The sequence below is a fragment of the Dendropsophus ebraccatus genome, chromosome 12 (assembly GCF_027789765.1).
Source record: "Dendropsophus ebraccatus isolate aDenEbr1 chromosome 12, aDenEbr1.pat, whole genome shotgun sequence".
Lineage (NCBI taxonomy): Eukaryota > Metazoa > Chordata > Amphibia > Anura > Hylidae > Dendropsophus > Dendropsophus ebraccatus.
Genome location: NC_091465.1, coordinates 90025537 through 90048743, shown reverse-complemented (window position 1 = coordinate 90048743; position 23207 = coordinate 90025537). Strand labels below are relative to the sequence as shown.

The following is a 23207-nucleotide window of genomic DNA, read 5'->3' as shown; positions in this document are numbered from 1 at the left end:
AAAAGAGCTCCCCCTTCCGGATCACCCCAGCTGCAGCCAAACTCCACCGCCGCCCTGCCCCGCATCCACACCACCGCCATCCCCTGTTCAGCGAAGCGCTGACAGCAGGTACTACGATCCTCCAGGGTGCAAGTGACAGTTACGTTCCTCACGCACGTCACGCTGCGTGACATCACTTGTCTCGGCCTGCCTGTTGTCCTGCCAGAGCTGTCTCCTCCACATAACCTAGCTACCAGGTATGGTGAGTATTCGGGGGATGGAGGGATAGTTGAGGGGGTAATGGGGTATGGGGGATAGCTGGTTGAGGGGGGAGTGATGGGGTGAGCGGGGGCTGGGTGAGGGGTGGAAAGGAAGATGGATGCTTTTAATTTGGAGGGGGAAGGTGTTTTTTTTTTCTACTGTCATTAATAGGGGGCTAAGCACAGGCTGGGGAGGCTTAAATAATATATGTGCAGTGTGCATAGGGATTTGATAGTTTTTTTTTTTTATAGTCCGGCCCTCCAACGGTCTGAGGGACAGTGAACTGGCCTTCTGTGTAAAAAGTTTGGGAACCCTTGCGCTAGAGGGTAAGGGAAGTGACCAGTATACTGTAATGTACAGTTATTATAGGACATCTGGTGCATTGGTGTCAGGAGACAGAACATACGTGGACACAAACTCCATGATGGGATGATGGTTGGAGTCCTGGCCTATTGGTCCCCTGACTGTACCTGATGTTTAAGCTGCAGCCTAACCGGTGATTTATAGGATATGCAACCTCTTGGGTTCACACTACGTATGTTCCCGGCTGTATTTGGTCCTCATGTCAGGTCCTCATAGCAACCAAAACCAGGAGTGGATGAAAAACACAGAAAGGATCTGTTCACACAATGTTAAAATTGAGTGGATGGCCGCCATATAACGGTAAATAACGGCCATTATTTCAATATAACAGCCGTTGTTTTAAAATAACAGCAAATATTTGCCATTAAATGGCGGCCATCCACTCAATTACAACATTGTGTGAACAGAGCCTTTCTGTGTTTTCAATCCACTCCTGGTTTTGGTTGCTATGAGGACCACAATACTGACTGAAATATACGTAGTGTGAACATAGCCTGAAGGGGCACACAGGGGCCTAGAGGGGTACAGAGAGGTCTAGATGAGAATAGGGCAGTCTGGAGGAGACTGAAGACCACTCAATTTTCAACAGACCTCTTTCTCCCTTCCAGACTTCTCTGCACCCTTCTACTCTCCTCGGTCCTATCCAGACACTTCTATCCTTACCATACTCCTCTGCACCTCTCTGAAGTCCTTAAAACTTCTCTGTTCTCACCCAGCCTTCTCTGTTCTCCCAAGACCTCTGTGTTCCTATCCTTCAGACTTCTTTGCCTCCTCCTCCAGACTACTGTGACTTCCTTCTTCCAACACCATTGTCCCCACCTCCAGACTTCCATCACTCTCCTTCTGGAAACTTCTCTGTCCCCTTCAGTCTTCTCCATAGCCTCTAATCTCCTCTGCCTCCTCCAGACTCCTCTGTCCCCTTCTCCAGATACCTCTGCCCCATTCAGATCCTCTGTTTCCCTTCTGCAGACCTTTTTGTTCTCCTTATCGATTCTTCCACCATCAGCTGAGGAACGTATGTAGCTATGCTGTTCCAAGAGCTCTCAGCAAGAAGAAGGATTGGTCATTTTACCTGCATAGTAGTCTACTTTTTTTATGATGTAATGGTGGTCGGGCATTCCAGCCGCCATGCGTTCATTCACCGCTGTCAAGCTGCATGTTCCTCTGCATGTAGTATAGATCTAGCCACTAGAGGGAGCATGTGCACACTGCTCAGTGCCTTAATTACTCTGCACCTGTGGCTTAGCTTCCTGCATGTGCTCTGCCTGAGCGTCAAGGTCCTTTGATCCTACAAAAGTGTTCCTTCGTTCCTTCTCCTGGTTCCTGTGTCCCTGTTACGGTGTTCCGATTGTGGTGTCCTCGTTTCCTGGAGTTCCTGCTGTTTGATCCCGCACTCCCAGTTGCTTCCAGCATACCTGCCTCCTATGTGTGAACCTGACCAAGCCGTCTTTGCTTCTGCTACATTCCTGCATCTGGTTACTCGCTTTGTTTTAACTGCACCGTGTGACCTGCACCTGTATCTTCATCCTGAGCATCTGTCACCTGTATCCATTACTTTTATCCGGTGTGTCCTGTGTGTGTATATTCATCTGTACTGTCAGTTGGGCTACCTGGGTGGTTCCACCTTTGCCATCTGGTCTGCCCGGACCAGCCGTCACCTACTTTGTCTATCTCAGAAGGGGGCGACCTGGCGACCTGGTCTAGCTCCACCATCAGGAGTATCTTGTTAAGAACAGAGGATACGCTTAGACAACGCCCTTAGGGGTAGACGGGCAAGTGACAGTGAGCTCACGTCTGCTGATCCTGACAGATGACATCTTGAGAGAAACCCCCCCCAAAAAAGGTCTGTCAAAAATATATTGTATTGCAATTCAAAACATTTACAGATTCTAAAAAAAAGTTGCACAACACCAAACAATATTAAAGAAAATATATGAAATTGTGTAGAACACAATAAAATTCATGGAAAAATTACACAGAAGTACAAAGTGGAGGGGAGGAAGGTAAACATCGGCGGGGTATATATATATATTTTGTCACACAAAGTTTGCTGTAGACAGTAGTGTAATTATATTCAAGGGATGCTTGCTGAAAGCAATAGCACAACCCAGCAATCCCTGAATATGGCAAAAGATAAGGACAACAAATCACTACACAGGACACACAGGGTTGTTTGTAAGGTATACAAGAAGTATGAAGGTAAACATGGTCTATTGTCCACAGAAATGGCAAGATTAAAGGGCAACTCCGGCGGGACCCCCCCCAAAAAAAACACACACAGACACCATACTCACCATCCCTCCGGTGACGATCGCCACTCCATTCGCCCGCCGTACGCCTCACCGTCACCTGCGTCCGTCGTCCAGCGATGTCTCTCACTTCCGGGTCAATGGGAGAGAAAGGGCTGCCAGTGCGCCCGGGAGAAGAGGACCGTGACGATCGTAATAGGTAATGTATACATTCTTTAACTTCCGTAACCACATTACAAAGTTATATAACTTTGTTATGTGTGTTAAATAAGCCAAAACAATTTTTCGTGGGAGTTGTCCTTTAAGTCCTCATACAAAGAAAGGATAAGCCATATATGTAACGCAATATGGTAAATGCCTTACCCCCCCCCCCCCCCCCCCCCCCCCCCCCCCCCCCCCCCCCCCCCTCACACACAGACAGACAGCACGACGTACGTTTCGCTCACTTCATCACAAGCTTCATGAGGATACCTGCTGGAGGGGCTAAGGTACCTGGTAATTATACTTTTCATAGGAACTTAACCTAATAATAATGCTTTTATTTGCATAGTGCCAACTGATTAGGCAGCACTTTTGTCAATTTTGGTCCCTGTCCCGATTAGGGCTCCTAATCTAAATTCACCTATCTGTATGTTTCAGTTGCATGGCCGGTTTGTTTCATATGGCGTCCGACCATGGTGTCCAGTTCATGTCAAAATTTTGGAGAGAGCTTTGTCGACCCTTGGAGGTAAAACTGGATTATTCCTCAGGGTATCATCCATAGACCAACGACCAGGTAGAACAAGGGAATCAGGAGCTGCAAGGCTACCTTCACCACTTCACTACTGCCCAACAGGACAATTGGGCACGGTTGCTTCCGTGGGCAGAATCTTGCTATAACAAGCATGTGAGTCATCTGGAGCCTTGGGTTCCATTACCTGTGCCAGCCCCATCCAACTTGCCAGCTGCCAACACCACGGTCCAGGATTTTCTGCAGATCTTGCATTGTGCTAGGGACATATTAACAAAATGTGCGGCCTGCATGAAGAAGAATGCAGATATCAAAAGAAGGCCTTCACCCGGTTTAAGCCTGGAGACAAGGTTTGGCTCTCTTCTCGGGACATCTGATTGCATGTGCTATTGCACAAGTTTGCTCCACACTTCCTAGATCCCTGTGAGTTACTTCAGAACATCAAACCGGTCACCTACAACTTGAAGCTACCACCCACCTTGCAAATTCCAAACTCCTATCACGTATCACTCCTAAGTCCTCTAAACCAGTGATTTTCAACCTTTTTTGAACCGCGGCACACTTTTTATACTTAAAAAATCCCGGGGCACACCACCAACCAAAATGGCACAAAATGACACTAAAACAGTACATATTATACATATAGTTAATACTATAGATTCTAAATGTATTTATACTCACTCAGTGTGAAACCTGGGCCTGTTTTCTTCTCCCACCTGTGCTTCTCTCCACCATACTTCTCCCCCCTGCTTCTCTCCACCATGCTTCTCTCCACCATACTTCTCTCCTGTGCTTCTCTCCACCATACTTCTCTCCTGTGCTTCTCTCCCCATGCTTCTCTCCTGTGCTTCTCTCCCCCATGCTTCTCTCCTGTGCTTCTCTCCCCCATGCTCACTCCTGTGCTTCTCTCCACCATTCTTCTCCCCCTTGCTTTTCTCCTCCATGCTTCTCTCCTGTGCTTCTCTCCCCCATGCTTCTCTCCTGTGCTTCTCTCCACCATTCTTCTCCCCCTTGCTTCTCTCCTCCATGCTTCTCTCCTGTGCTTCTCTCCCCCATGCTTCTCTCCACCATGCTTCTCCACCATGCTTCTCCCCCTTGCTTCTCTCCACCATACTTCTCTCCCCCCTGCTTCTCTCCACCAAACTTCTCCCCCCCCCCTCCCTGCTTCTCTCCGCTGTTTCTCTCCCCCATCCCCAGGTTTCTCTCCCCCCCTTCCTCCTCACCTCCTCCGAGATGGCCGCCGCTGCTGTCCGCCTCACCTACTGGCCGCCCGTAGGGCCCGGACGTGCTCCTCCAATCAGCGGAGACCGGGAGTGTGGTGCACTGCTGCGGGCCTGCGTGCATCACGGCCCGCCGCAGTGCACCACGCAAATGCACACATTATAATCCGCCACTGATCGCTGCGCATTGCCGGGTAACAAAACACAGGGGCACCATAGTTTGAGGAACTTTCCCCGCAGAACACCCGCGGCACACTGGTTGAAAATCACTGCTCTAATCCATAACAGGTTGTCCAAGTCACCTCCTGTTTTTCCCGTCTAAATGGATCCTGATGAAGGTAATCTTGAAGGACATCTTGAACTGCAAGGTTGTCAGGGACCTGGAGCGTGTGCAGAAGAGGAGACCAAGGTCATTTAGGGAATGGGGAGTTACAGGACCAGGACATCTTTGTAGTGATCTTTTTACTCCTGGGTCTGTAACCATGACAAGGTGGCATCCTCTACGTCTAGAGGAAAGAAGGTTTCACCACCAACACAGACGCGGATTCTTTACTGTACGAGCAGTGAGACTATAGACCTCTTTATATTCTTTACTGTAAGAACAGTGACACTGGATTTCTCTGCCACATGATGTTGTCATGGCTGATTCAATTAATAAGGTTAAGGGAGGCATTGATGCTTTTCTTGAAAAATATAATTACAAGTTATGGGCACCAGATTACATGTTATAGGACGCTGATCCAGGGATCTGTTCTGATTGCCATTGGAGTCAGGACGGAATTTTTCTCCCTGTGATGGGGCATTTGGCATCTCACTCATAACAGTTTTTTGCTTTCCTCTACATCAACAGAGTAGGGTTTGTGTTAATTAAACTGGATGGACCCTTTTCAACCTCATTAACTATGTTACTATATTTCGTACAGTATAGATCCGGCCACTACAGGGGGCAAGCACACGCTTCTTAGATTTAATTCCCTTACTGCTGCAAAACCATTCCTGAGTTCCTGCACCTGTATATACCCTGCCTGGTGTTTCCAGAACCCTGTGTCCCTGCTGACTGGTCCTGCACCCCTTGGTTGGTTACTGGATTCAGTGTTCCTGTGTGTTTCTGCCCTGAAGTGTGAACGTAACCCAACCTGTGCTCATAACAGCACAGAGTGAGCTTCACCATGTGACCTGCACCTGTGTCTTTGTCTCCAGCATTCATCACCTACATTTGTCACCTGCATCTGGTGTGTTCTATGTCTATGTACTGTCTGTTTGGCCGTTGGGCAGCCCCGGGGTGAGCTCCTTCCGGCACACGCTGCTTCTATCTCAGGTCGGCAGCTCACCCCTGCAGCCCCGCGGTGCCCGAACTTCTTCCTGCTCGGCACGATGACGTCACGAGCGCTGCAGCAGGAAGAAGTTCGGGCACCGCGGGGCTGCACGGGTGAGCTGCCGACCTGAGATAGAAGCAGCGTGTGTCGGAAGGAGCTCACCCCGGACGCCCCGAAGCTGCTTAGGGGGGACCTGACTAGTCTGCCTCTGCCCCCGGCTGTTCTCTCTTCCCCCCACAGCTTCTCCCCCCGCCTGTGCCCCCATTTGCTCCCCCTGCCTGTGCCACCCATCTGCTCCCCCTGCCTGTGCCCCCAGCTGCTCGGCTGCCCCCCAGCTGCTCCCTCTTCTCCCCTTGGCCCCCCAGCTTCTCCCTCTGCCCCCCATCTTCTCCCCCTTCCACCCCAGCTTCTTCCCTGCCACCCCAGCTGCCCCATCCTCTCCCTGCCCCCCAGATGCTCCCCCTGCCTCCCCAGATTCTCACCCTGCCCCTGCCACTCCCAGCTGCTCCCCCTTTCCGTCACCACAGCTGCTCCCCCTCTGTCACCCCAGCTTTTCCCACCTGTCTCCCCCAGCTGCCTCCCTTCCCCAGTCCCCCTCCCGCTGCCTCCCTTCCTCAGTCCCCCCAGCTGCCTCCCTTCCTCAGTCCCCCCAGCTGCCTCCCAGCCCCCCCCAGATGCCTCTCTTCCTCAGTCCCCCCCAGCTGCCTCCCTTTCCCAGTCCCCCCCCAGCTGCCTCCCTTCCTCAGCCCCCCCAGCTGCCTCCCTTCCTCAGCCCCCCCAGCTGCCTCCCTTCCTCAGCCCCCCAGCTGCCTCCCTTCCCCAGTCACCCCCCCCAGCTGCCTCCCTTCCCCAGTCACCCCCCCCCCCCAGCTGCCTCCCTTCCCCAGTCACCCCCCCCAGCTGCCTCCCTTCCCCAGTCCCCCCCCCCCGCTGCCTCCCTTCCTCAGTCCCCCCCAGCTGCCTCCCAGCCTCAGTCCCCCCCAGCTGCCTCCCTTACCCAGTCCCCCCCCAGCTGCCTCCCTTCCTCAGCCCCCCCCCAGCTGTCTCCCTTCCCCAGTCACCCCTAGTTGCCTCCCTTCCCCAGTCACCCCTAGTTGCCTCCCTTCCCCAGTCACCCCCAGCTGCCTCCCTTCCCCCGTCACCCCCAGTTGCCTCCCTTCCCCAGTCACCCCCAGCTGCCTCCCTTCCCCCGTCACCCCCAGCTGCCTCCCTTCCCCAGTCACCCCCGGCTGCCTCCCTTCCCCCGTCACCCCCAGCTGCCCGCCTGCAGACAAGTTGTGGTCGGAGAAGTCTTCATGATGGCTGCCAGATGGAGAAGAAAGCAAAAAGTTAGCGACGGCAATAGGAGAAGACGTCACCTGTGAGTCATTAGTAACTGCACTGTAATCACTTCTATAGTGTGCAGAGCCTGTGTACCATTGGGGTCTAAATGGGTCAGTGTATCGTTTGCTGTAGTGTACTGACACAGCCCCGCGGACACTACAGTACACTAGCGCAAAGTTTTAAACTAGGACTCAACTACAAGAGCTACAGGCACTACAACTCCCAGCATATGCTGAGGGCTGCAGACTGTCAGTACATGCTGGGAGTTGTAGTGCCTGCAGCTGTTGTAGTTGGGCCCTAGGTGACATATAAGAATACATAGATGTGTGGGGGCTCAGTGCAGGGAAGTGACCCCAGAACAGCACTAATAGGGGATAGAACAAAGCATCTCCCCCTATCCCTATTAGTGATGTTCTGGGGTCACTTCCCTGCACTGAGCCCCCACACATCTATGTATTCTTATATGCCACAACGCATCCAGTGTATAATGCACCTAGGACCCAACTACAACAGCTACAGGCACTACAACTCCCAGCATGTACTGACAGTCTGCAGCCCTCAGCATATGCTGGGAGTTGTAGTGCCTGCAGCTGTTGTAGTTGGGCCCTAGGTGGCATATAAGAATATATAGATCAGTGGGGGCTCAGTGCAGGGAAGTGACCCCAGAACATCACTAATAGGGGATAGGGGGAGATGTTTTTGTTCTATCCCCTATTAGTGATGTTCTGGGGTCACTTCCCTGCACTGAGCCCCCACAGATCTCTGTATTCTGATCTCCCACAAAGAATCCAGTGTATAATGCACCTAGGACCCAACTACAATAGCTGCAGGCACTACAACTCCCAGCATGTACTGACAGTCTGCAGCCCTCAGGATATGCTGGGAGTTGTAGTGCCTGCAGCTGTTGTAGTTGGGCCCTAGGTGGCATATAAGAATACATAGATCTGTGGGGGCTCAGTGCAGGGAAGTGACCCCAGAACATCACTAATAGGGGATAGGGGGAGATGTTTTTGTTCTATCCCCTATTAGTGATGTTCTGGGGTCACTTCCCTGCACTGAGCCCCCACAGATCTCTGTATTCTGATCTCCCACAAAGAATCCAGTGTATAATGCACCTAGGACCCAACTACAATAGCTGCAGGAACTACAACTCCCAGCATGTACTGACAGTCTGCTGCCCTCAGGATATGCTGGGAGTTGTAGTACAGCGTAGACAGATGTATTGCTGGACCTTAAGGGCTGATGGTTGTCACCCACAGATTGCAGCCACCAGGAGTCTCTGCACACAGTGATTTATTAAAGGGTGGTCCACTGAGAAACTACAACTCCCAGCATAGCCTGAGAGCTGTATAAATGTAGGGATTTGTGACAGATACAGATGAATTTAGGAAAGGAGTGGGTCAGCATGTCGTGTCTCACTGGTTGTATATTGGTGGCCACAGGTACCCCAGTCCGACACTGGACAGAAGCAGTCCCCAAACTAAGACGTCCCCGGCCTCCTTCCTTCCTCCATCATGTCTGTTTGATGAGAATAGCGGGCATCAAGCAGAGCGGCACCCGAGTGCCAGGGTATATGTCAGCGGAATTCCGTCAGCTGTCCGCCCGCACGGGCACGCGCTTTTCCGCTGGCCCCATAGACACTATTCTATGGGCCGGCGTATTCCGCGATCCGCTGAAAGAACTGACATGACACTTCTTTCAGCGTATAGCGGAATACTCCGGCCCATAGAATGGTGTCTATGGGGCTGGCGGAAAGGCGCCCAGGTGTGCGGGCGGACAGCTGACGGAATTCCTCGGACATTGTCCGCGAGAATTCGGTAGTGTGAACCCGCCCATAGAGAGTAAAAGGTGAGGAGACAGCAGAGGGGGAGACAAGTTTAGGAAATGTTATAAGCCTGAAGAGATGAGTCTAATGGAGGGAGGTGGGAGTGAAAGGTTCTTATTATGGAAGATGTTAATGTAAGATCATTAGCAGAACGTAGAGCACGGGTAGGATGCAAGATGGAAATGAGAGATGAGATGTATGGAGGGGTGGAATTGTGGAGAGCTTCATGGGTTTAATGGGCAACCAGTGAAGTGACTGGTATGGGGGAGACGTCAGGATAACAGCAGGAGAGGAAGATGGGTCTGGCTGCTGCATTCTGGATAGTTCAGGGAGAGTTTAGAGAGAAGAAGATAAGTAGGGAGTTACAGTAGTCAGGACAAGAATAGATCAGGGTGAAAGTAAGAGTCTGAGCTGTATCAATGGGAGGAAATGGGGGGATTCTGATGATGTTTTTGAGGTGTAGGTGACAGGAGTGTGCAAGAGCTTAAATATAGGCAGTAAAGATAGATCAGAGTCTATCATAACCCCCAGTCATCAAACTTGATCCACAAGAGTTAAGCTAGTACCACAGACTGAGGGGGTGATGCCACGGGAAGAGGTGTAAAGCAGGGGTGATGTCACGGGAAGAGGTGTACAGCTGGGGTGATGTCACGGGAAGAGGTGTAAAGCAGGGGTGATGTCACGGGAAGAGGTGTAAAGCAGGGGTGATGTCACGGGAAGAGGTGTACAGCTGGGGTGATGTCACGGGAAGAGGTGTACAGCTGGGGTGATGTCCCGGGAAGAGGTGTACAGCTGGGGTGATGTCACGGGAAGAGGTGTACAGCTGGGGTGATGTCACGGGAAGAGGTGTAAAGCAGGGGTGATGTCACGGGAAGAGGTGTAAAGCAGGGGTGATGTCACGGGAAGAGGTGTACAGCTGGGGTGATGTCACGGGAAGAGGTGTAAAGCTGGGGTGATGTCCCGGGAAGAGGTGTACAGCTGGGGTGATGTCACGGGAAGAGGTGTACAGCTGGGGTGATGTCACGGGAAGAGGTGTAAAGCAGGGGTGATGTCACGGGAAGAGGTGTAAAGCAGGGGTGATGTCACGGGAAGAGGTGTACAGCTGGGGTGATGTCACGGGAAGAGGTGTAAAGCTGGGGTGATGTCACGGGAAGAGGTGTACAGCTGGGGTGATGTCACGGGAAGAGGTGTAAAGCAGGGGTGATGTCACGGGAAGAGGTGTACAGCTGGGGTGATGTCCCGGGAAGAGGTGTACAGCTGGGGTGATGTCACGGGAATAGGTGTAAAGCAGGGGTGATGTCACGGGAATAGGTGTACAGCTGGGGTGATGTCACGGGAAGAGGTGTACAGCTGGGGTGATGTCACGGGAAGAGGTGTAAAGCAGGGGTGATGTCACGGGAAGAGGTGTAAAGCAGGGGTGATGTCACGGGAAGAGGTGTAAAGCAGGGGTGATGTCACGGGAAGAGGTTACAGCTGGGGTGATGTCACGGGAAGAGGTGTACAGCTGGGGTGATGTCCCGGGAAGAGGTGTACAGCTGGGGTGATGTCCCGGGAAGAGGTGTACAGCTGGGGTGATGTCACGGGAATAGGTGTAAAGCAGGGGTGATGTCACGGGAAGAGGTGTAAAGCAGGGGTGATGTCCCGGGAAGAGGTGTACAGCTGGGGTGATGTCCCGGGAAGAGGTGTACAGCTGGGGTGATGTCCCGGGAAGAGGTGTACAGCTGGGGTGATGTCACGGGAAGAGGTGTAAAGCAGGGGTGATGTCACGGGAAGAGGTGTACAGCTGGGGTGATGTCACGGGAAGAGGTGTACAGCTGGGGTGATGTCCCGGGAAGAGGTGTACAGCTGGGGTGATGTCACGGGAAGAGGTGTACAGCTGGGGTGATGTCACGGGAAGAGGTGTACAGCTGGGGTGATGTCACGGGAAGAGGTGTACAGCTGGGGTGATGTCACGGGAAGAGGTGTACAGCTGGGGTGATGTCCCGGGAAGAGGTGTACAGCTGGGGTGATGTCCCGGGAAGAGGTGTACAGCTGGGGTGATGTCACGGGAAGAGGTGTACAGCTGGGGTGATGTCACGGGAAGAGGTGTACAGCTGGGGTGATGTCACGGGAAGAGGTGTACAGCTGGGGTGATGTCCCGGGAAGAGGTGTACAGCTGGGGTGATGTGACGGGAAGAGGTGTACAGCTGGGGTGATGTCACGGGAAGAGGTGTACAGCTGGGGTGATGTCACGGGAAGAGGTGTACAGCTGGGGTGATGTCACGGGAAGAGGTGTACAGCTGGGAGCCATCAGCGTAGAGATGGTATTGAAGGCCAAACCTGATAATGGTCTGTGATAGGGGTTGTATAGAGGGAGAAAAGGAGAGGACCCAGGACTGTTCCCTGGGGAACCCCAACAATAAGAGGTAAAGGAGAAAAAGTAGAACCAGAGAAGGCTACACTAAAGAAGCGGCCAGAGAGGTAGGAAGAAAACCAGGAGAAAGCAGAGTCCTTTAGGCCAAGAGAGTGGAGCATGGGGAGGAGAAGCTGGTGGTCTACAGTGTCAAACACTGCTGAGAGATCCAAGAGAATCAGCGAGGAGAAGTTTCCTTGTCACCTTCAAAAGATTGTTTGATACCTTGGTGAGAGCCATTTCAGTGAAGTGAAGACTGTAGGGAAGAGAGTTATCGGAGAGAGAGTGGGTTAGGTAAGGATATACCAGACGTTCCAGGGGGTTAGAGGTGAAAGGGAAATTAAAGAGAGGTCGATAGTTATAATAGAATGTTTTGAGAGGAAGGAAAGATACCGTAAGAAAGGGAAAGGTTGAATGGTTTAGTGAGGTGAGTATTGATGGAAGGAGAGAGGGACTGGACCAGGTGTCAGGGAATAGGGTCACTAGGGCAGGTGGTGGGACGAGAGGAGCCTTAAGACTTGTCACAAGATCAAATGGAGAGTGATTATGGAATGGGACTTGGGGACTGGGAGGTGATGTCAGAGCGGATAGTGTCAATTTGAGATTTGAAGTAGGAGGCTTCAGCTGTCAGTGATGGGCGTCAGAACTTTGGGCTTAATAAGAGTTAAAAGTATCAAAGAGGCATTTAGATTATTGGACAGTGAAAAGATGAGAGCGGTGAAGTAGGTCTGTTTGGCGAGGAGAAGGGCAGATTGTAGTTTTGATAATTAAATTATAGTGTAGGAACTCTGCTGAGGTTCTAGATTTCCTCCATAGAAGTTCAGCCGTCCTAGAGCACCGCCAAAGAAAGCACATTCTTAGCATATGCCAGGGTGTGCGGAGACTAGGGGGACAGTGTCTAGGGGACGTTGCAGGCAGGAGCTCATTACAAACCCAGTGGACACCATCTAAATGCAGACAATTGCTTACATTCCTTAAAGCTTACGCAAGATACGCCCCCTGTTACACACATCGATTACCTGACAAATATGGGACATATTTTTAAGACCAAAGCCAGGAATGGAGGAGAAATCTCAGTCTTTCCTTCTGTCTGTTCCTGGCTTTGGCTTTAATGATCTATCGGATAAATCTAAAACCCCTATTACACTGGGCGATATTGAGGAGCAAACGAGTGCTGTCAGTGCTCATCTGCTCCTCGTTCCCCGCTCGCTGACGGCGCTATAACACGTGGCAGCAGCAAGCGGACGAGTACAGGGGGGCTGCCCGGGTGATCGCTAGAGGCTTAGATACAGTGTATCCCCATCCCTCTCTTGTTGGGGTGTCGGGCGTCTCTCCTATACTGCAGATAGTATCACACCGGGGAGGCTTAGATACAGTGTATTCCCATCTCTCTCCTGTTAGGGGGTCGGGGGTCTCTCTTATACTGCAGATAGTATCACACCGGGGAGGCTTAGATACAGTGTATCCCCATCCCTCTCTTGTTGGGGTGTCGGGCGTCTCTCCTATACTGCAGATAGTATCAAACCGGGGAGGCTTAGATACAGTGTGTTCCCATCTCTCTCCTGTTAGGGGGTCGGGGGTCTCTCTTATACTGCAGATAGTATCACACCGGGGAGGCTTAGATACAGTGTGTTCCCATCTCTTTCCTGTTAGGGGGTCGGGGGTCTCTCTTATACTGCAGATAGTATCACACCGGGGAGGCTTAGATACAGTGTGTTCCCATCTCTCTCCTGTTGGGGGTTGGGGTCTCTCCTATACTGCAGATAGTATCACACCGGGGAGGCTTAGATACAGTGTATTCCCATCTCTCTCCTGTTGGGGGTTGGGGTCTCTCCTATACTGCAGATAGTATCACACCAGGGAGGCTTAGATACAGTGTGTTCCCATCTCTCTCCTGTTGGGGGTTGGGGTCTCTCCTATACTGCAGATAGTATCACATCGGGGAGGCTTAGATACAGTGTATTCCCATCTCTCTCCTGTTAGGGGGTCGGGGGTCTCTCTTATACTGCAGATAGTATCACACCGGGGAGGCTTAGATACAGTGTATTCCCATCTCTCTCCTGTTGGGGTGTCGGGCGTCTCTCTTATACTGCAGATAGTATCACACCGGGGAGGCTTAGATACAGTGTATTCCCATCTCTCTCCTGTTAGGGGGTCGGGGTCTCTCTTATACTGCAGATAGTATCACACCAGGGAGGCTTAGATACAGTGTGTTCCCATCTCTCTCCTGTTGGGGGTTGGGGTCTCTCCTATACTGCAGATAGTATCACACCAAGGAGGCTTAGATACAGTGTATTCCCATCTCTCTCCTGTTGCGGTGTAGGGGGTCTCTCCTATACTGCAGATAGTATCACACCGGGGAGGCTTAGATACAGTGTATTCCCATCTCTCTCCTGTTGGGGTGTCGGGCGTCTCTCTTATACTGCAGATAGTATCACACCGGGGAGGCTTAGATACAGTGTATTCCTATCTCTCTCCTGTTGGGGGTTGGGGTCTCTCCTATACTTCAGATAGTATCACACCGGGGAGGCTTAGATACAGTGTGTTCCCATCTCTCTCCTGTTGGGGGTTGGGGTCTCTCTTATACTGCAGATAGTATCACACCGGGGAGGCTTAGATACAGTGTATTCCCATCTCTCTCCTGTTAGGGGGTCGGGGTTTCTCTGTTAGACCTTATACATGGTTGCAGAACACGTTGTAAGTATCTTTATTGTGTTACAAGGTTATTACATTGTACAGGACATTATAGAGAAGACAGTGATGCTGAAGATGTTGCTGCGGGGGGCCGGGGGGCCGTAGGTGGGGGGCCGGGGGCCACGCTCCTGGATGCTTCTTAGTTGTTGACAATTTTCTGAAGGAGAACAGTCACATGTGAGAAACAATGTATGGAGTGTACCACAGATACCAATATGGTGGACATGATGTAATCCCAACCACGTCCTGCAGATGGCGCTACCGACCCCGCACAGTACAGAGCCCCCAGATAGGTCACATCTAATCCCCTGACACTTACATCATTGATCCAGTCAAGGTAGGCGGACACCCGGGTGAAGACGGTGGGCTTCTTCTCATAGTTACAGCTGAGCCCGGAGCCAAAACTGACAACACCGTGAACCTCCCAGGATCCACCAGCAGCCTGACAGTTCAGAGGACCCCCGGAGTCTCCCTGCGGAGCCACACATTCAGCGTTATAATCAGGAAGAACTCAGATACAAATAGCAGCAGCTAAAATATACAGGTACAAACCCTGCTGTGCTATTAGTAGAAACAGCACAATTGTGGATAGGTAACTCTTATAGCATATAATATATATACACAGTGACCCCAGCAGCAGAATAGTGAGTGCAGCTCTGGGGTATAATACAGGATGTAACTCAGGATCAGTAATGTAATGTATGTACACAGTGACCCCACCAGCAGGATAGTGAGTGCAGCTCTGGGGTATAATACAGGATCAGTAATGTACAGTATGTACACAGTGACCCCACTAGCAGAATAGTGAGTGCAGCTCTGGGGTATAATACAGGATGTAACTCAGGATCTATAATGTATGTACACAGTGACCCCACCAGCAGAATAGTGAGTGCAGCTCTGGGGTATAATACAGGATCAGTAATGTATGTACACAGTGACCCCACCAGCAGAATAGTGTGTGCAGCTCTGAAGTATAATACAGGATGTAACTCAGGATCAGTAATGTATGTACACAGTGACCCCACCAGCAGAATAGTGAGAGCAGCTCTGGGGTATAATACAGGATGTAACTCAGGATCAGTAATGTATTGGATTATCACTTACATTGCACCCAGACACGATTCCATCACCTCCGGCACAGACCATGTTGGTTGTTACTTGGAAGCTCCACCAGTCGGACTTGGAGCAGGTAGCATGATCAACCACGGGAAGAAGAGCCTGCTGGAGATTGTCGGCGATGGGTCCGTTTGCTGAGGGGGGAGCAGGAGATGCATTATATACTAAGTAAATATATTATAACACGACATAACAAAGGAAACAACCTATAGCAATGGTCCACATGAGGTATGTCGTAACCGGTGCCTCTCTCATGTTACCTATGTTACTTACTGTACAGACGTCCCCACCCGGTGACATAGCAGGGGGAGTCATGTGGCATCAGGGCGCCATCTGCTGGCAGGCAGGCAGGCTGCACAGTATCGCTTACTTGCACGGACTGGACCAGCTTGATGAGGGCGATGTCATTACTGAGATACAGAAGAGCCACATTAGTGCAGCCTGGGAAGATAGTTGGAGGCTGTGGACGTGTCGGGACCTCGGACTGCAGGGACTTACCGGATAATTAGGAAGGAGCCATAATTCTCGTGAACAAAGATCTTCTCAGCAGCGATGGCGGCAGATCCTTCCTCCTCTTCCTTAAGGTTGTGCTTTCCCACCAAAACTCTGTATGTGCGGTCGGAGCTGCGGGAAGGATATGATAAAATAATAGAAGGCCCCCCAAAGCAGCGTGCTATCCCCGGCTGTGTACATAGGACGAGCCCCCCAGAGCAGCGTGCTATCCCCGGCTGTGTACATAGGACGAGCCCCCCAGAGCAGCGTGCTATCCCCGGCTGTGTACACAGGACGAGCCCCCCAGAGCAGCGTGCTATCCCCGGCTGTGTACACAGGAGGAGCCCCCCAGAGCAGCGTGCTATCCCCGGCTGTGTACACAGGACGAGCCCCCCAGGGCAGCGTGCTATCCCTGGCTGTGTACACAGGACGAGCCCCCAGAGCAGCATGCTATCCCCGGCTGTGTACACAGGACGAGCCCCCAGAGCAGCATGCTATCCCCGGCTGTGTACACAGGACGAGCCCCCCAGAGCAGCGTGCTATCCCCGGCTGTGTACATAGGACGAGCCCCCCAGAGCAGCGTGCTATCCCCGGCTGTGTACACAGGACGTCCCCCCCAGAGCAGCGTGCTATCCCGGCTGTGTACATAGGACGAGCCCCCCAGAGCAGCGTGCTATCCCCGGCTGTGTACACAGGACGAGCCCCCAGAGCAGCGTGCTATCCCCCCCAGAGCAGCGTGCTATCCCCGGCTGTGTACACAGGACGTCCCCCCAGAGCAGCGTGCTATCCCCGGCTGTGTACACAGGACGAGCCCCCCAGAGCAGCGTGCTATTCCCGGCTGTGTACACAGGACGAGCCCCCCAGAGCAGCGTGCTATCCCCGGCTGTGTACACAGGACGAGCCCCCCAGAGCAGTGCGCTATCCCCGGCTGTGTACACAGGACGAGCCCCCCAGAGCAGCATGCTATCCCCGGCTGTGTACACAGGTCGTCCCCCCCAGAGCAGCGTGCTATCCCCGGCTGTGTACATAGGACGAGCCCCCCAGAGCAGCGTGCTATCCCCGGCTGTGTACACAGGACGAGCCCCCCAGAGCAGCGTGCTATCCCCGGCTGTGTACACAGGTCGTCCCCCCCAGAGCAGAGTGCTATCCCCGGCTGTGTACATAGGACGAGCCCCCCAGAGCAGCGTGCTATCCCCGGCTGTGTACACAGGACGAGCCCCCCAGAGCAGTGTGCTATCCCCGGCTGTGTACACAGGACGAGCCCCCCAGAGCAGTGTGCTATCCCCGGCTGTGTACACAGGACGAGCCCCCCAGAGCAGCGTGCTATCCCCGGCTGTGTACACAGGACGAGCCCCCCAGAGCAGTGTGCTATCCCCGGCTGTGTACTACCTGATACAGTGAGCGGCGGTCAGCACCCAGTTGTCAGCGATCAGAGTACCACCACATGTGTGGCCCCAGGCCCCGCTGGATCCTTGGTACTGCAGGGAAATCTACAGAGAGAAAACAATGTTATATCATGGAGTCCTCGGCTATCAGATATCTGATGCCTGCTCGTTGGTCCGTACCTGCCATGGCCAGCTGTGTTCCCTCACGTCATGGCCGCCCACCACCCTGGACAGGATGGGCTGAATGGCTGGAACGCCGCAGCTGAAGGCTACAACAAGCAACAGAGGTCAATTACCTGAGAAGACTAAAGAGAGCCCATACCTATCATACAGATCCTGGAGCCCTCATCTATGGGGGAGCTGGGGACAGGGTATAGGGGTCCTCTCATCTATGGGGGAGCTGGATACAGGGTATAGGGGTCCTCTCATCTATGGGGGAGCTGGGGACAGGGTATAGGGGTCCTCTCATCTATGGGGGAGCTGGGGACAGGGTATAGGGGTCCTCTCATCTATGGGGGGGGGGACAGGGTATAGGGGTCCTCTCATCTATGGGGGAGCTGGGGGACAGGGAATAGGGGTCCTCTCATCTATGGGGGGGCTGGGGACAGGGTATAGGGGTCCTCTCATCTATGGGGGAGCTGGGGACAGGGTATAGCGGTCCTCTCATCTATGGGGGAGCTGGGGACAGGGAATAGGGGTCCTCATCTATGGGGGAGCTGGGGACAGGGAATAGGGGTCCTCATCTATGGGGGAGCTGGGGACAGGGAATAGGGGTCCTCTCATCTATGGGGGAGCTGGGGACAGGGTATAGGGGTCCTCTCATCTATGGGGGAGCTGGGGACAGGGTATAGGGGTCCTCTCATCTATGGGGGAGCTGGGGGACAGGGAATAGGGGTCCTCTCATCTATGGGGGAGCTGGGGACAGTGAATAGGGGTCCTCTCATCTATGGGGGAGCTGGGGACAGTGGATAGGGGTCCTCTCATCTATGAGGGAGCTGGGGACAGTGAATAGGGGTCCTCTCATCTATGGGGGAGCTGGGGACAGGGAATAGGGGTCCTCTCATCTATAAGGGAGCTGGGGACAGGGTATAGGGGTCCTCTCATCTATAAGGGAGCTGGGGACAGGGTATAGGGGTCCTCTCATCTATGGGGGAGCTGGGGACAGGGTATAGCGGTCCTCTCATCTATGAGGGAGCTGGGGACAGTGGATAGGGGTCCTCTCATCTATGGGGGAGCTGGGGACAGGGAATAGGGGTCCTCTCATCTATAAGGGAGCTGGGGACAGGGAATAGGGGTCCTCTCATCTATAAGGGAGCTGGGGACAGGGTATAGGGGTCCTCTCATTTATGGGGGGGGGAAGACAACCTATAGGGGTCTTATCATCTCTGGGGGGGGGGGGGGAGACAACCTATAGGGGTCTTATCATCTCTGGGGGGGGGGGGAGAGACAACCTATAGGGGTCTTATCATCTCTATAGGGGTCTTATCAGGGTAATCATCCAGCTTCTCTAGTGTCCTGAAATAGTCGGTGACAACTAATATAGCCATGAAGATGGTCATCCAGCTTCTCCATGATCAGCAGCTACAACACTATGTGGGAGCAATATGGCAGCCACCATCGGACACCCCTATAGAATGGGCCAATGGTGAAGCCGCCATGACTCCATCTGTCACCCTGACCCAGCGCTACAGAGTATAAACCAAGATAAAGTGTGAGAAGTTCTGCGTTACCGTAAGCCAAGCAGAGAGCGAGGACCACGAGCTTCATCATTGTGACGGATCAGAACCCCCCGGACCTGCAGCATCATTTATGTAGAGAGCGGCCTGGATCTCCTCCATAGTGGCTCCTGCCAGGGAGATAGAGGCGGCCAATGAGACCCGACCACATCCCTCCAGGTGGAGATTAGATGTGTTTACCTGGAGACTGAAATAACACAAGTGCAAAAAGTTACATCGGACTAAGACAGATGTGCAATCCGCGCAAAATTCACAGGATGAGTCCTCAAAGTTACAGAAAATAACTGGAACCAAAGTCTCTATATAAGGGGCTGTATATACAGACCCCGCACTGATGGACTATCCTGAGCCCAGGTCTCTATATAAGAGACTGTATATACAGACCCCGCACTGATGGACTATCCTGAGCCCAGGTCTCTATATACAGACCCCGCACTGATGGACTATCCTGAGCCCAGGTCTCTATATAAGGGGCTGTGCGATGCCCTGGCCCCTAGGGGCCACTCCGCAGTGTAGATGGTGCTAACAGGCAGGAGCCGGGGCAGCTGTAGGATATAGTGGTCACAGTGTAGGCACTAGGGTGATACAGCTGGAAACCGGGCTCCTGACCATGCGGGAATACTGGGCATGCGATTCTTCGTTGTCCTTAGTCAGGACACCAATTATCACACCAATGCCAAGGTTCAGAAACAACGGTAGTTGTATAATTATTGTAACGGTGGTAACTAGTAGTAACAGTCTCTCCGGATGCAACCGGGAATAAGGCAATCTTGGATAAAGCAGAGTAATGGGTGATGCTGCAATAGGCTGTGAGATTAGCGTGCTGAATGATGGGAGTAGTAGTGATACTGAGGATGAGATGCTGGGTGGAATGAGACTTGAATGAAATACTTGCTGTTGATGATTAGAGAAGATGATGAGAGGAATGACTGAAGAATCGACACCCAGATGAGAATCTTGAGACTTGAGACAGAAACACAGCCAGTGGACTGGAGCAGCAGAGCACACTCAGGTCTCTCTTTTAGCAGAGAGAGAGGACAGACACAGAACTTGTCCCCTGAAGGTGGAGAACAAGACTGACATAGAACAGGAAGTCACATGGTAACCCCAGCCAAAGCTCGATGACCATTGGGGGTACCATGGCAACAGGGCACAGTCACGTGACATCCAGCCATTGCATCATCACACCATTAGGCATATACAGAGAAATATACATGAGAAGTACCATACTTGAACACTGGAAGGCGACATAATACCTTTAGGCACTGATACCTGAATATACATACAAGAAATGAATGGAATAGCAGACCTGAATACTGCAGGGGGGTGACACAATACACGCAGTTTGCAGTGGACCATAGCTTTCTAGAACAGAACCGGTTATATTAAAAGTGTGAGGATAAGAGGGCTGTTCTGGGACACTGCATACCTCCCTACTAGAAATGATCCGAACTCGGCAAACCACATGTTGAGGTAGATGTGGATGAATGAACATGCAGGACCAAGACAACAAGACAAGAGGAAGGAATGTGAGTGTGACTGAGTATGTAGGTGTGTGTTTCCCACGCTCAAGGCACAGGGGACAAGAGAAGATATGAAGAGAAAGAAAACCCTAGTGGCAGGACTTCACCTAGGGGTGCCTAACGTACTCTGGTTACAGGTAGTTAGTGCGTGAACCATCTGACATGGAAGTAAGGACAACTTAACTGCTGGCGGGCGACCCTCAAATTCCAGACAGTTTGGACAGTAGTTTTCCAATGAAATACGTTAACCTACTGGAAAAAGAACATGAAGACCTGTGTACTGCCTTGGGTGTTTGTGCGAAGTGACTTGGACACCTGGAAGAGTAAGAAGAAAATAACAAAAGCAAGCATACATTTGGGCGCCCATACATACCGGTAAATCATACACTCAAATACTCGATAGGCCGAACACACGAAAAGGTATCCAAGGTGCAATATGTACGAACAAATGTAAATGTTGAGTATTACTATGTGTAGCAACTACTGTGTGTTGGGACAAAACAGGGATAAACAAACCATGGAGACACAAGGAAGGGAAACATAGAAGACAAGAACACTGCGAGGTCCCGAAGAATACTGGCTCGAGGGAATCTTTCCAGTGGATGACACAATACAATATATGAAGGAAATAAAATACCCTTGTGAGGAAATACACTGAAAAATATACTCTTTAGAAAATAGACTTTCTCTGAGGCTATAGATATATACTGACTTCTTACTCAGAGGAGAAGGAAACTGACTCTGACATGAAAATATACACTGTGAGAAGAAATACTTTTCAAAAGACACACTTTACTCTGAGACTATCTAAATGACTTTCCTGCTTACTCAGAGGAAGGAAATATATATACGACTCTGACAAGAAAATAGACTTCTTTCAAAAGACACACTCTACTCTGAGGCTATCTAAATGACCTTCCTGCTTACTCAGAGGAGGAAATAGATATGACTGATAATAAGATAGACTTTAAATACTGAAGTGCAATAACAAACCTCTGACAATCACATAATCATGAAAAGTGCTTTAGGAAGAACTGGGTAAGTGTCTCTTTTGTGGTAGAGTCTCTTTAGGCAATTAGACCATTGTCCATGTAAAGGCTCTGGGACAGGCACTAGAGAACAATACAATAATTTGAGTGTCCATCAGCACATAGCTGGATAATAGACAAAGTTCTTGGTCAGGAGGACCAGGTGCGAACCTTGAACGTTGCAAGGAACTTCTTAATCACACAAGAACAACAAACAAAACAGTTTAAGGAGTCTGGTCTCTATAGCGAATTGGTAGTGTTCCTCTAGTTGAGCGCTCAGACCGTCTCAGCATGAGGTTGGCTTCATTAGCAGCTTGCTCTGGAACAGGTTGGGGGTCATTGACAGTAGCTGGTTGAGGAGGAGGAACCGCAGGATGCGGAGCCACAGGAGGTGGAACGACTGGAGTGTTCATAGGAACTCCCTGATAGCCAATGGCCATGAGGAATGGTTCAGTTCAGAACATATCCTTAAGAGAGGCCAGTTTAGATGGAGCCTGTAGGACTGGCAGAGGTGCCTGTACAGGTGCTGGACAGGATGCTGTGGGGTCTTGCAGATCCTCCCTCACACAGCACTTTATCCTATTCCGGTGTACAGTTTGAGGGGCCAGACCTGGCTTTTTGACCTCATACACGTCAGTCTCTGGATATGGAATAGCAGAAATGATATAGGGTTCAGGCTCCCATAGACTCTCCAACTTGTGGGTGCGGTGATACTTTTTGAGCCAGACTCTATCCACCACTCTTAGTGGTGTGGCATGCGCCACCTGATTATAAGCATCTTCCTGGCGCTGGTGGGCCTCTCCCATCTTCTGGTCGACAATCTCTCGGGCGTCTTGAATCCTCCTCTGATGCTCTTGGACCCAGCCGATATCAGGCAGAGGGTTGACAGTGTCAGTTACTTGAACTCCAAGCGCGCAGTCTTGAGGAAGCTGACCTTGGCGCCCGAACATCAGATAGAAAGGAGAGTAGCCTGTAGAGCAATGAGTGGTGTTGTTATAGATTTCCACCAGCTCATCCAACAGGTGAGGCCATTCCACCCACTTTGCCACCGAAGCTGTTCTTAGCATGTTGATGAAGACCTGGTTGACTTTCTCACCTTGCGGGTGATAGGCCGTGGTACGAAGCTTTTTGCACTCGTGGTAAGCGCATAGCTCATGGAAGAGTTGAGATTCGAAAGCCGGGCCTCGGTCTGTGAGCAGGGACTCAGGACAGCCATAGTGTTTCACATATTCTTTGTAGAAAGTGATGGTTGTGGTCCTCGCAGTCAAGTCTCGGACGGGTACCACGACTACCCACTTGGAGTAGTGATCGACCATGGTCAGGGCATATGTGTATCCACATCTCGTCGGGGCCAACTTCACATGATCCAAGGCAACAAGCTGATTTGGCCGGTGGGACACAATGGAATGCAAGGGAGTTTGGGTCTCTCTTCCTCCCGCCTTGGAGATGTTACAGGCGGGGCATTCAGCACACCAGTTCTCAATATCAACCCGCATCCCGATCCAATAGAACCGCTGACGGATGGTCGCCTCAGTCTTATGGCCCCCGAAATGGCCGGAACGGTCATGGTAGGCA

General features: G+C 51.7%; 1 protein-coding gene across 1 annotated transcript; it reads right to left on the bottom strand.

Annotated features, from left to right (window-relative positions):
* Positions 1-14349: 14349 nt before the first annotated feature.
* Positions 14350-19176, bottom strand: LOC138769852 (chymotrypsin-C-like). The gene is made up of 8 exons (XM_069948554.1): positions 19076-19176; positions 17526-17614; positions 17350-17450; positions 15967-16092; positions 15742-15878; positions 15457-15602; positions 14672-14824; positions 14350-14509 (listed from the first exon to the last, which is right to left on the bottom strand). The coding sequence occupies exons 1-8, from the start codon at positions 19113-19115 to the stop codon at positions 14492-14494; spliced, it is 810 nt and encodes a 269-aa protein (XP_069804655.1). The 5' UTR covers positions 19116-19176; the 3' UTR covers positions 14350-14491.
* Positions 19177-23207: the final 4031 nt, after the last annotated feature.

Excerpts from the sequence above, each read along its gene's own strand:
- LOC138769852 (XM_069948554.1), bottom strand. The coding sequence starts at position 19,115 with ATGATGAAGCTCGTGGTCCTCGCTCTCTGCTTGGCTTACG. Across the intron at positions 17,615-19,075 it reads CGCTCTCTGCTTGGCTTACG|CCTTCAGCTGCGGCGTTCCA; the intron begins GTAACGCAGAAC and ends TGCTTGTTGTAG. Across the intron at positions 15,879-15,966 it reads GGCTCCTTCCTAATTATCCG|TAATGACATCGCCCTCATCA; the intron begins GTAAGTCCCTGC and ends TCTGTATCTCAG.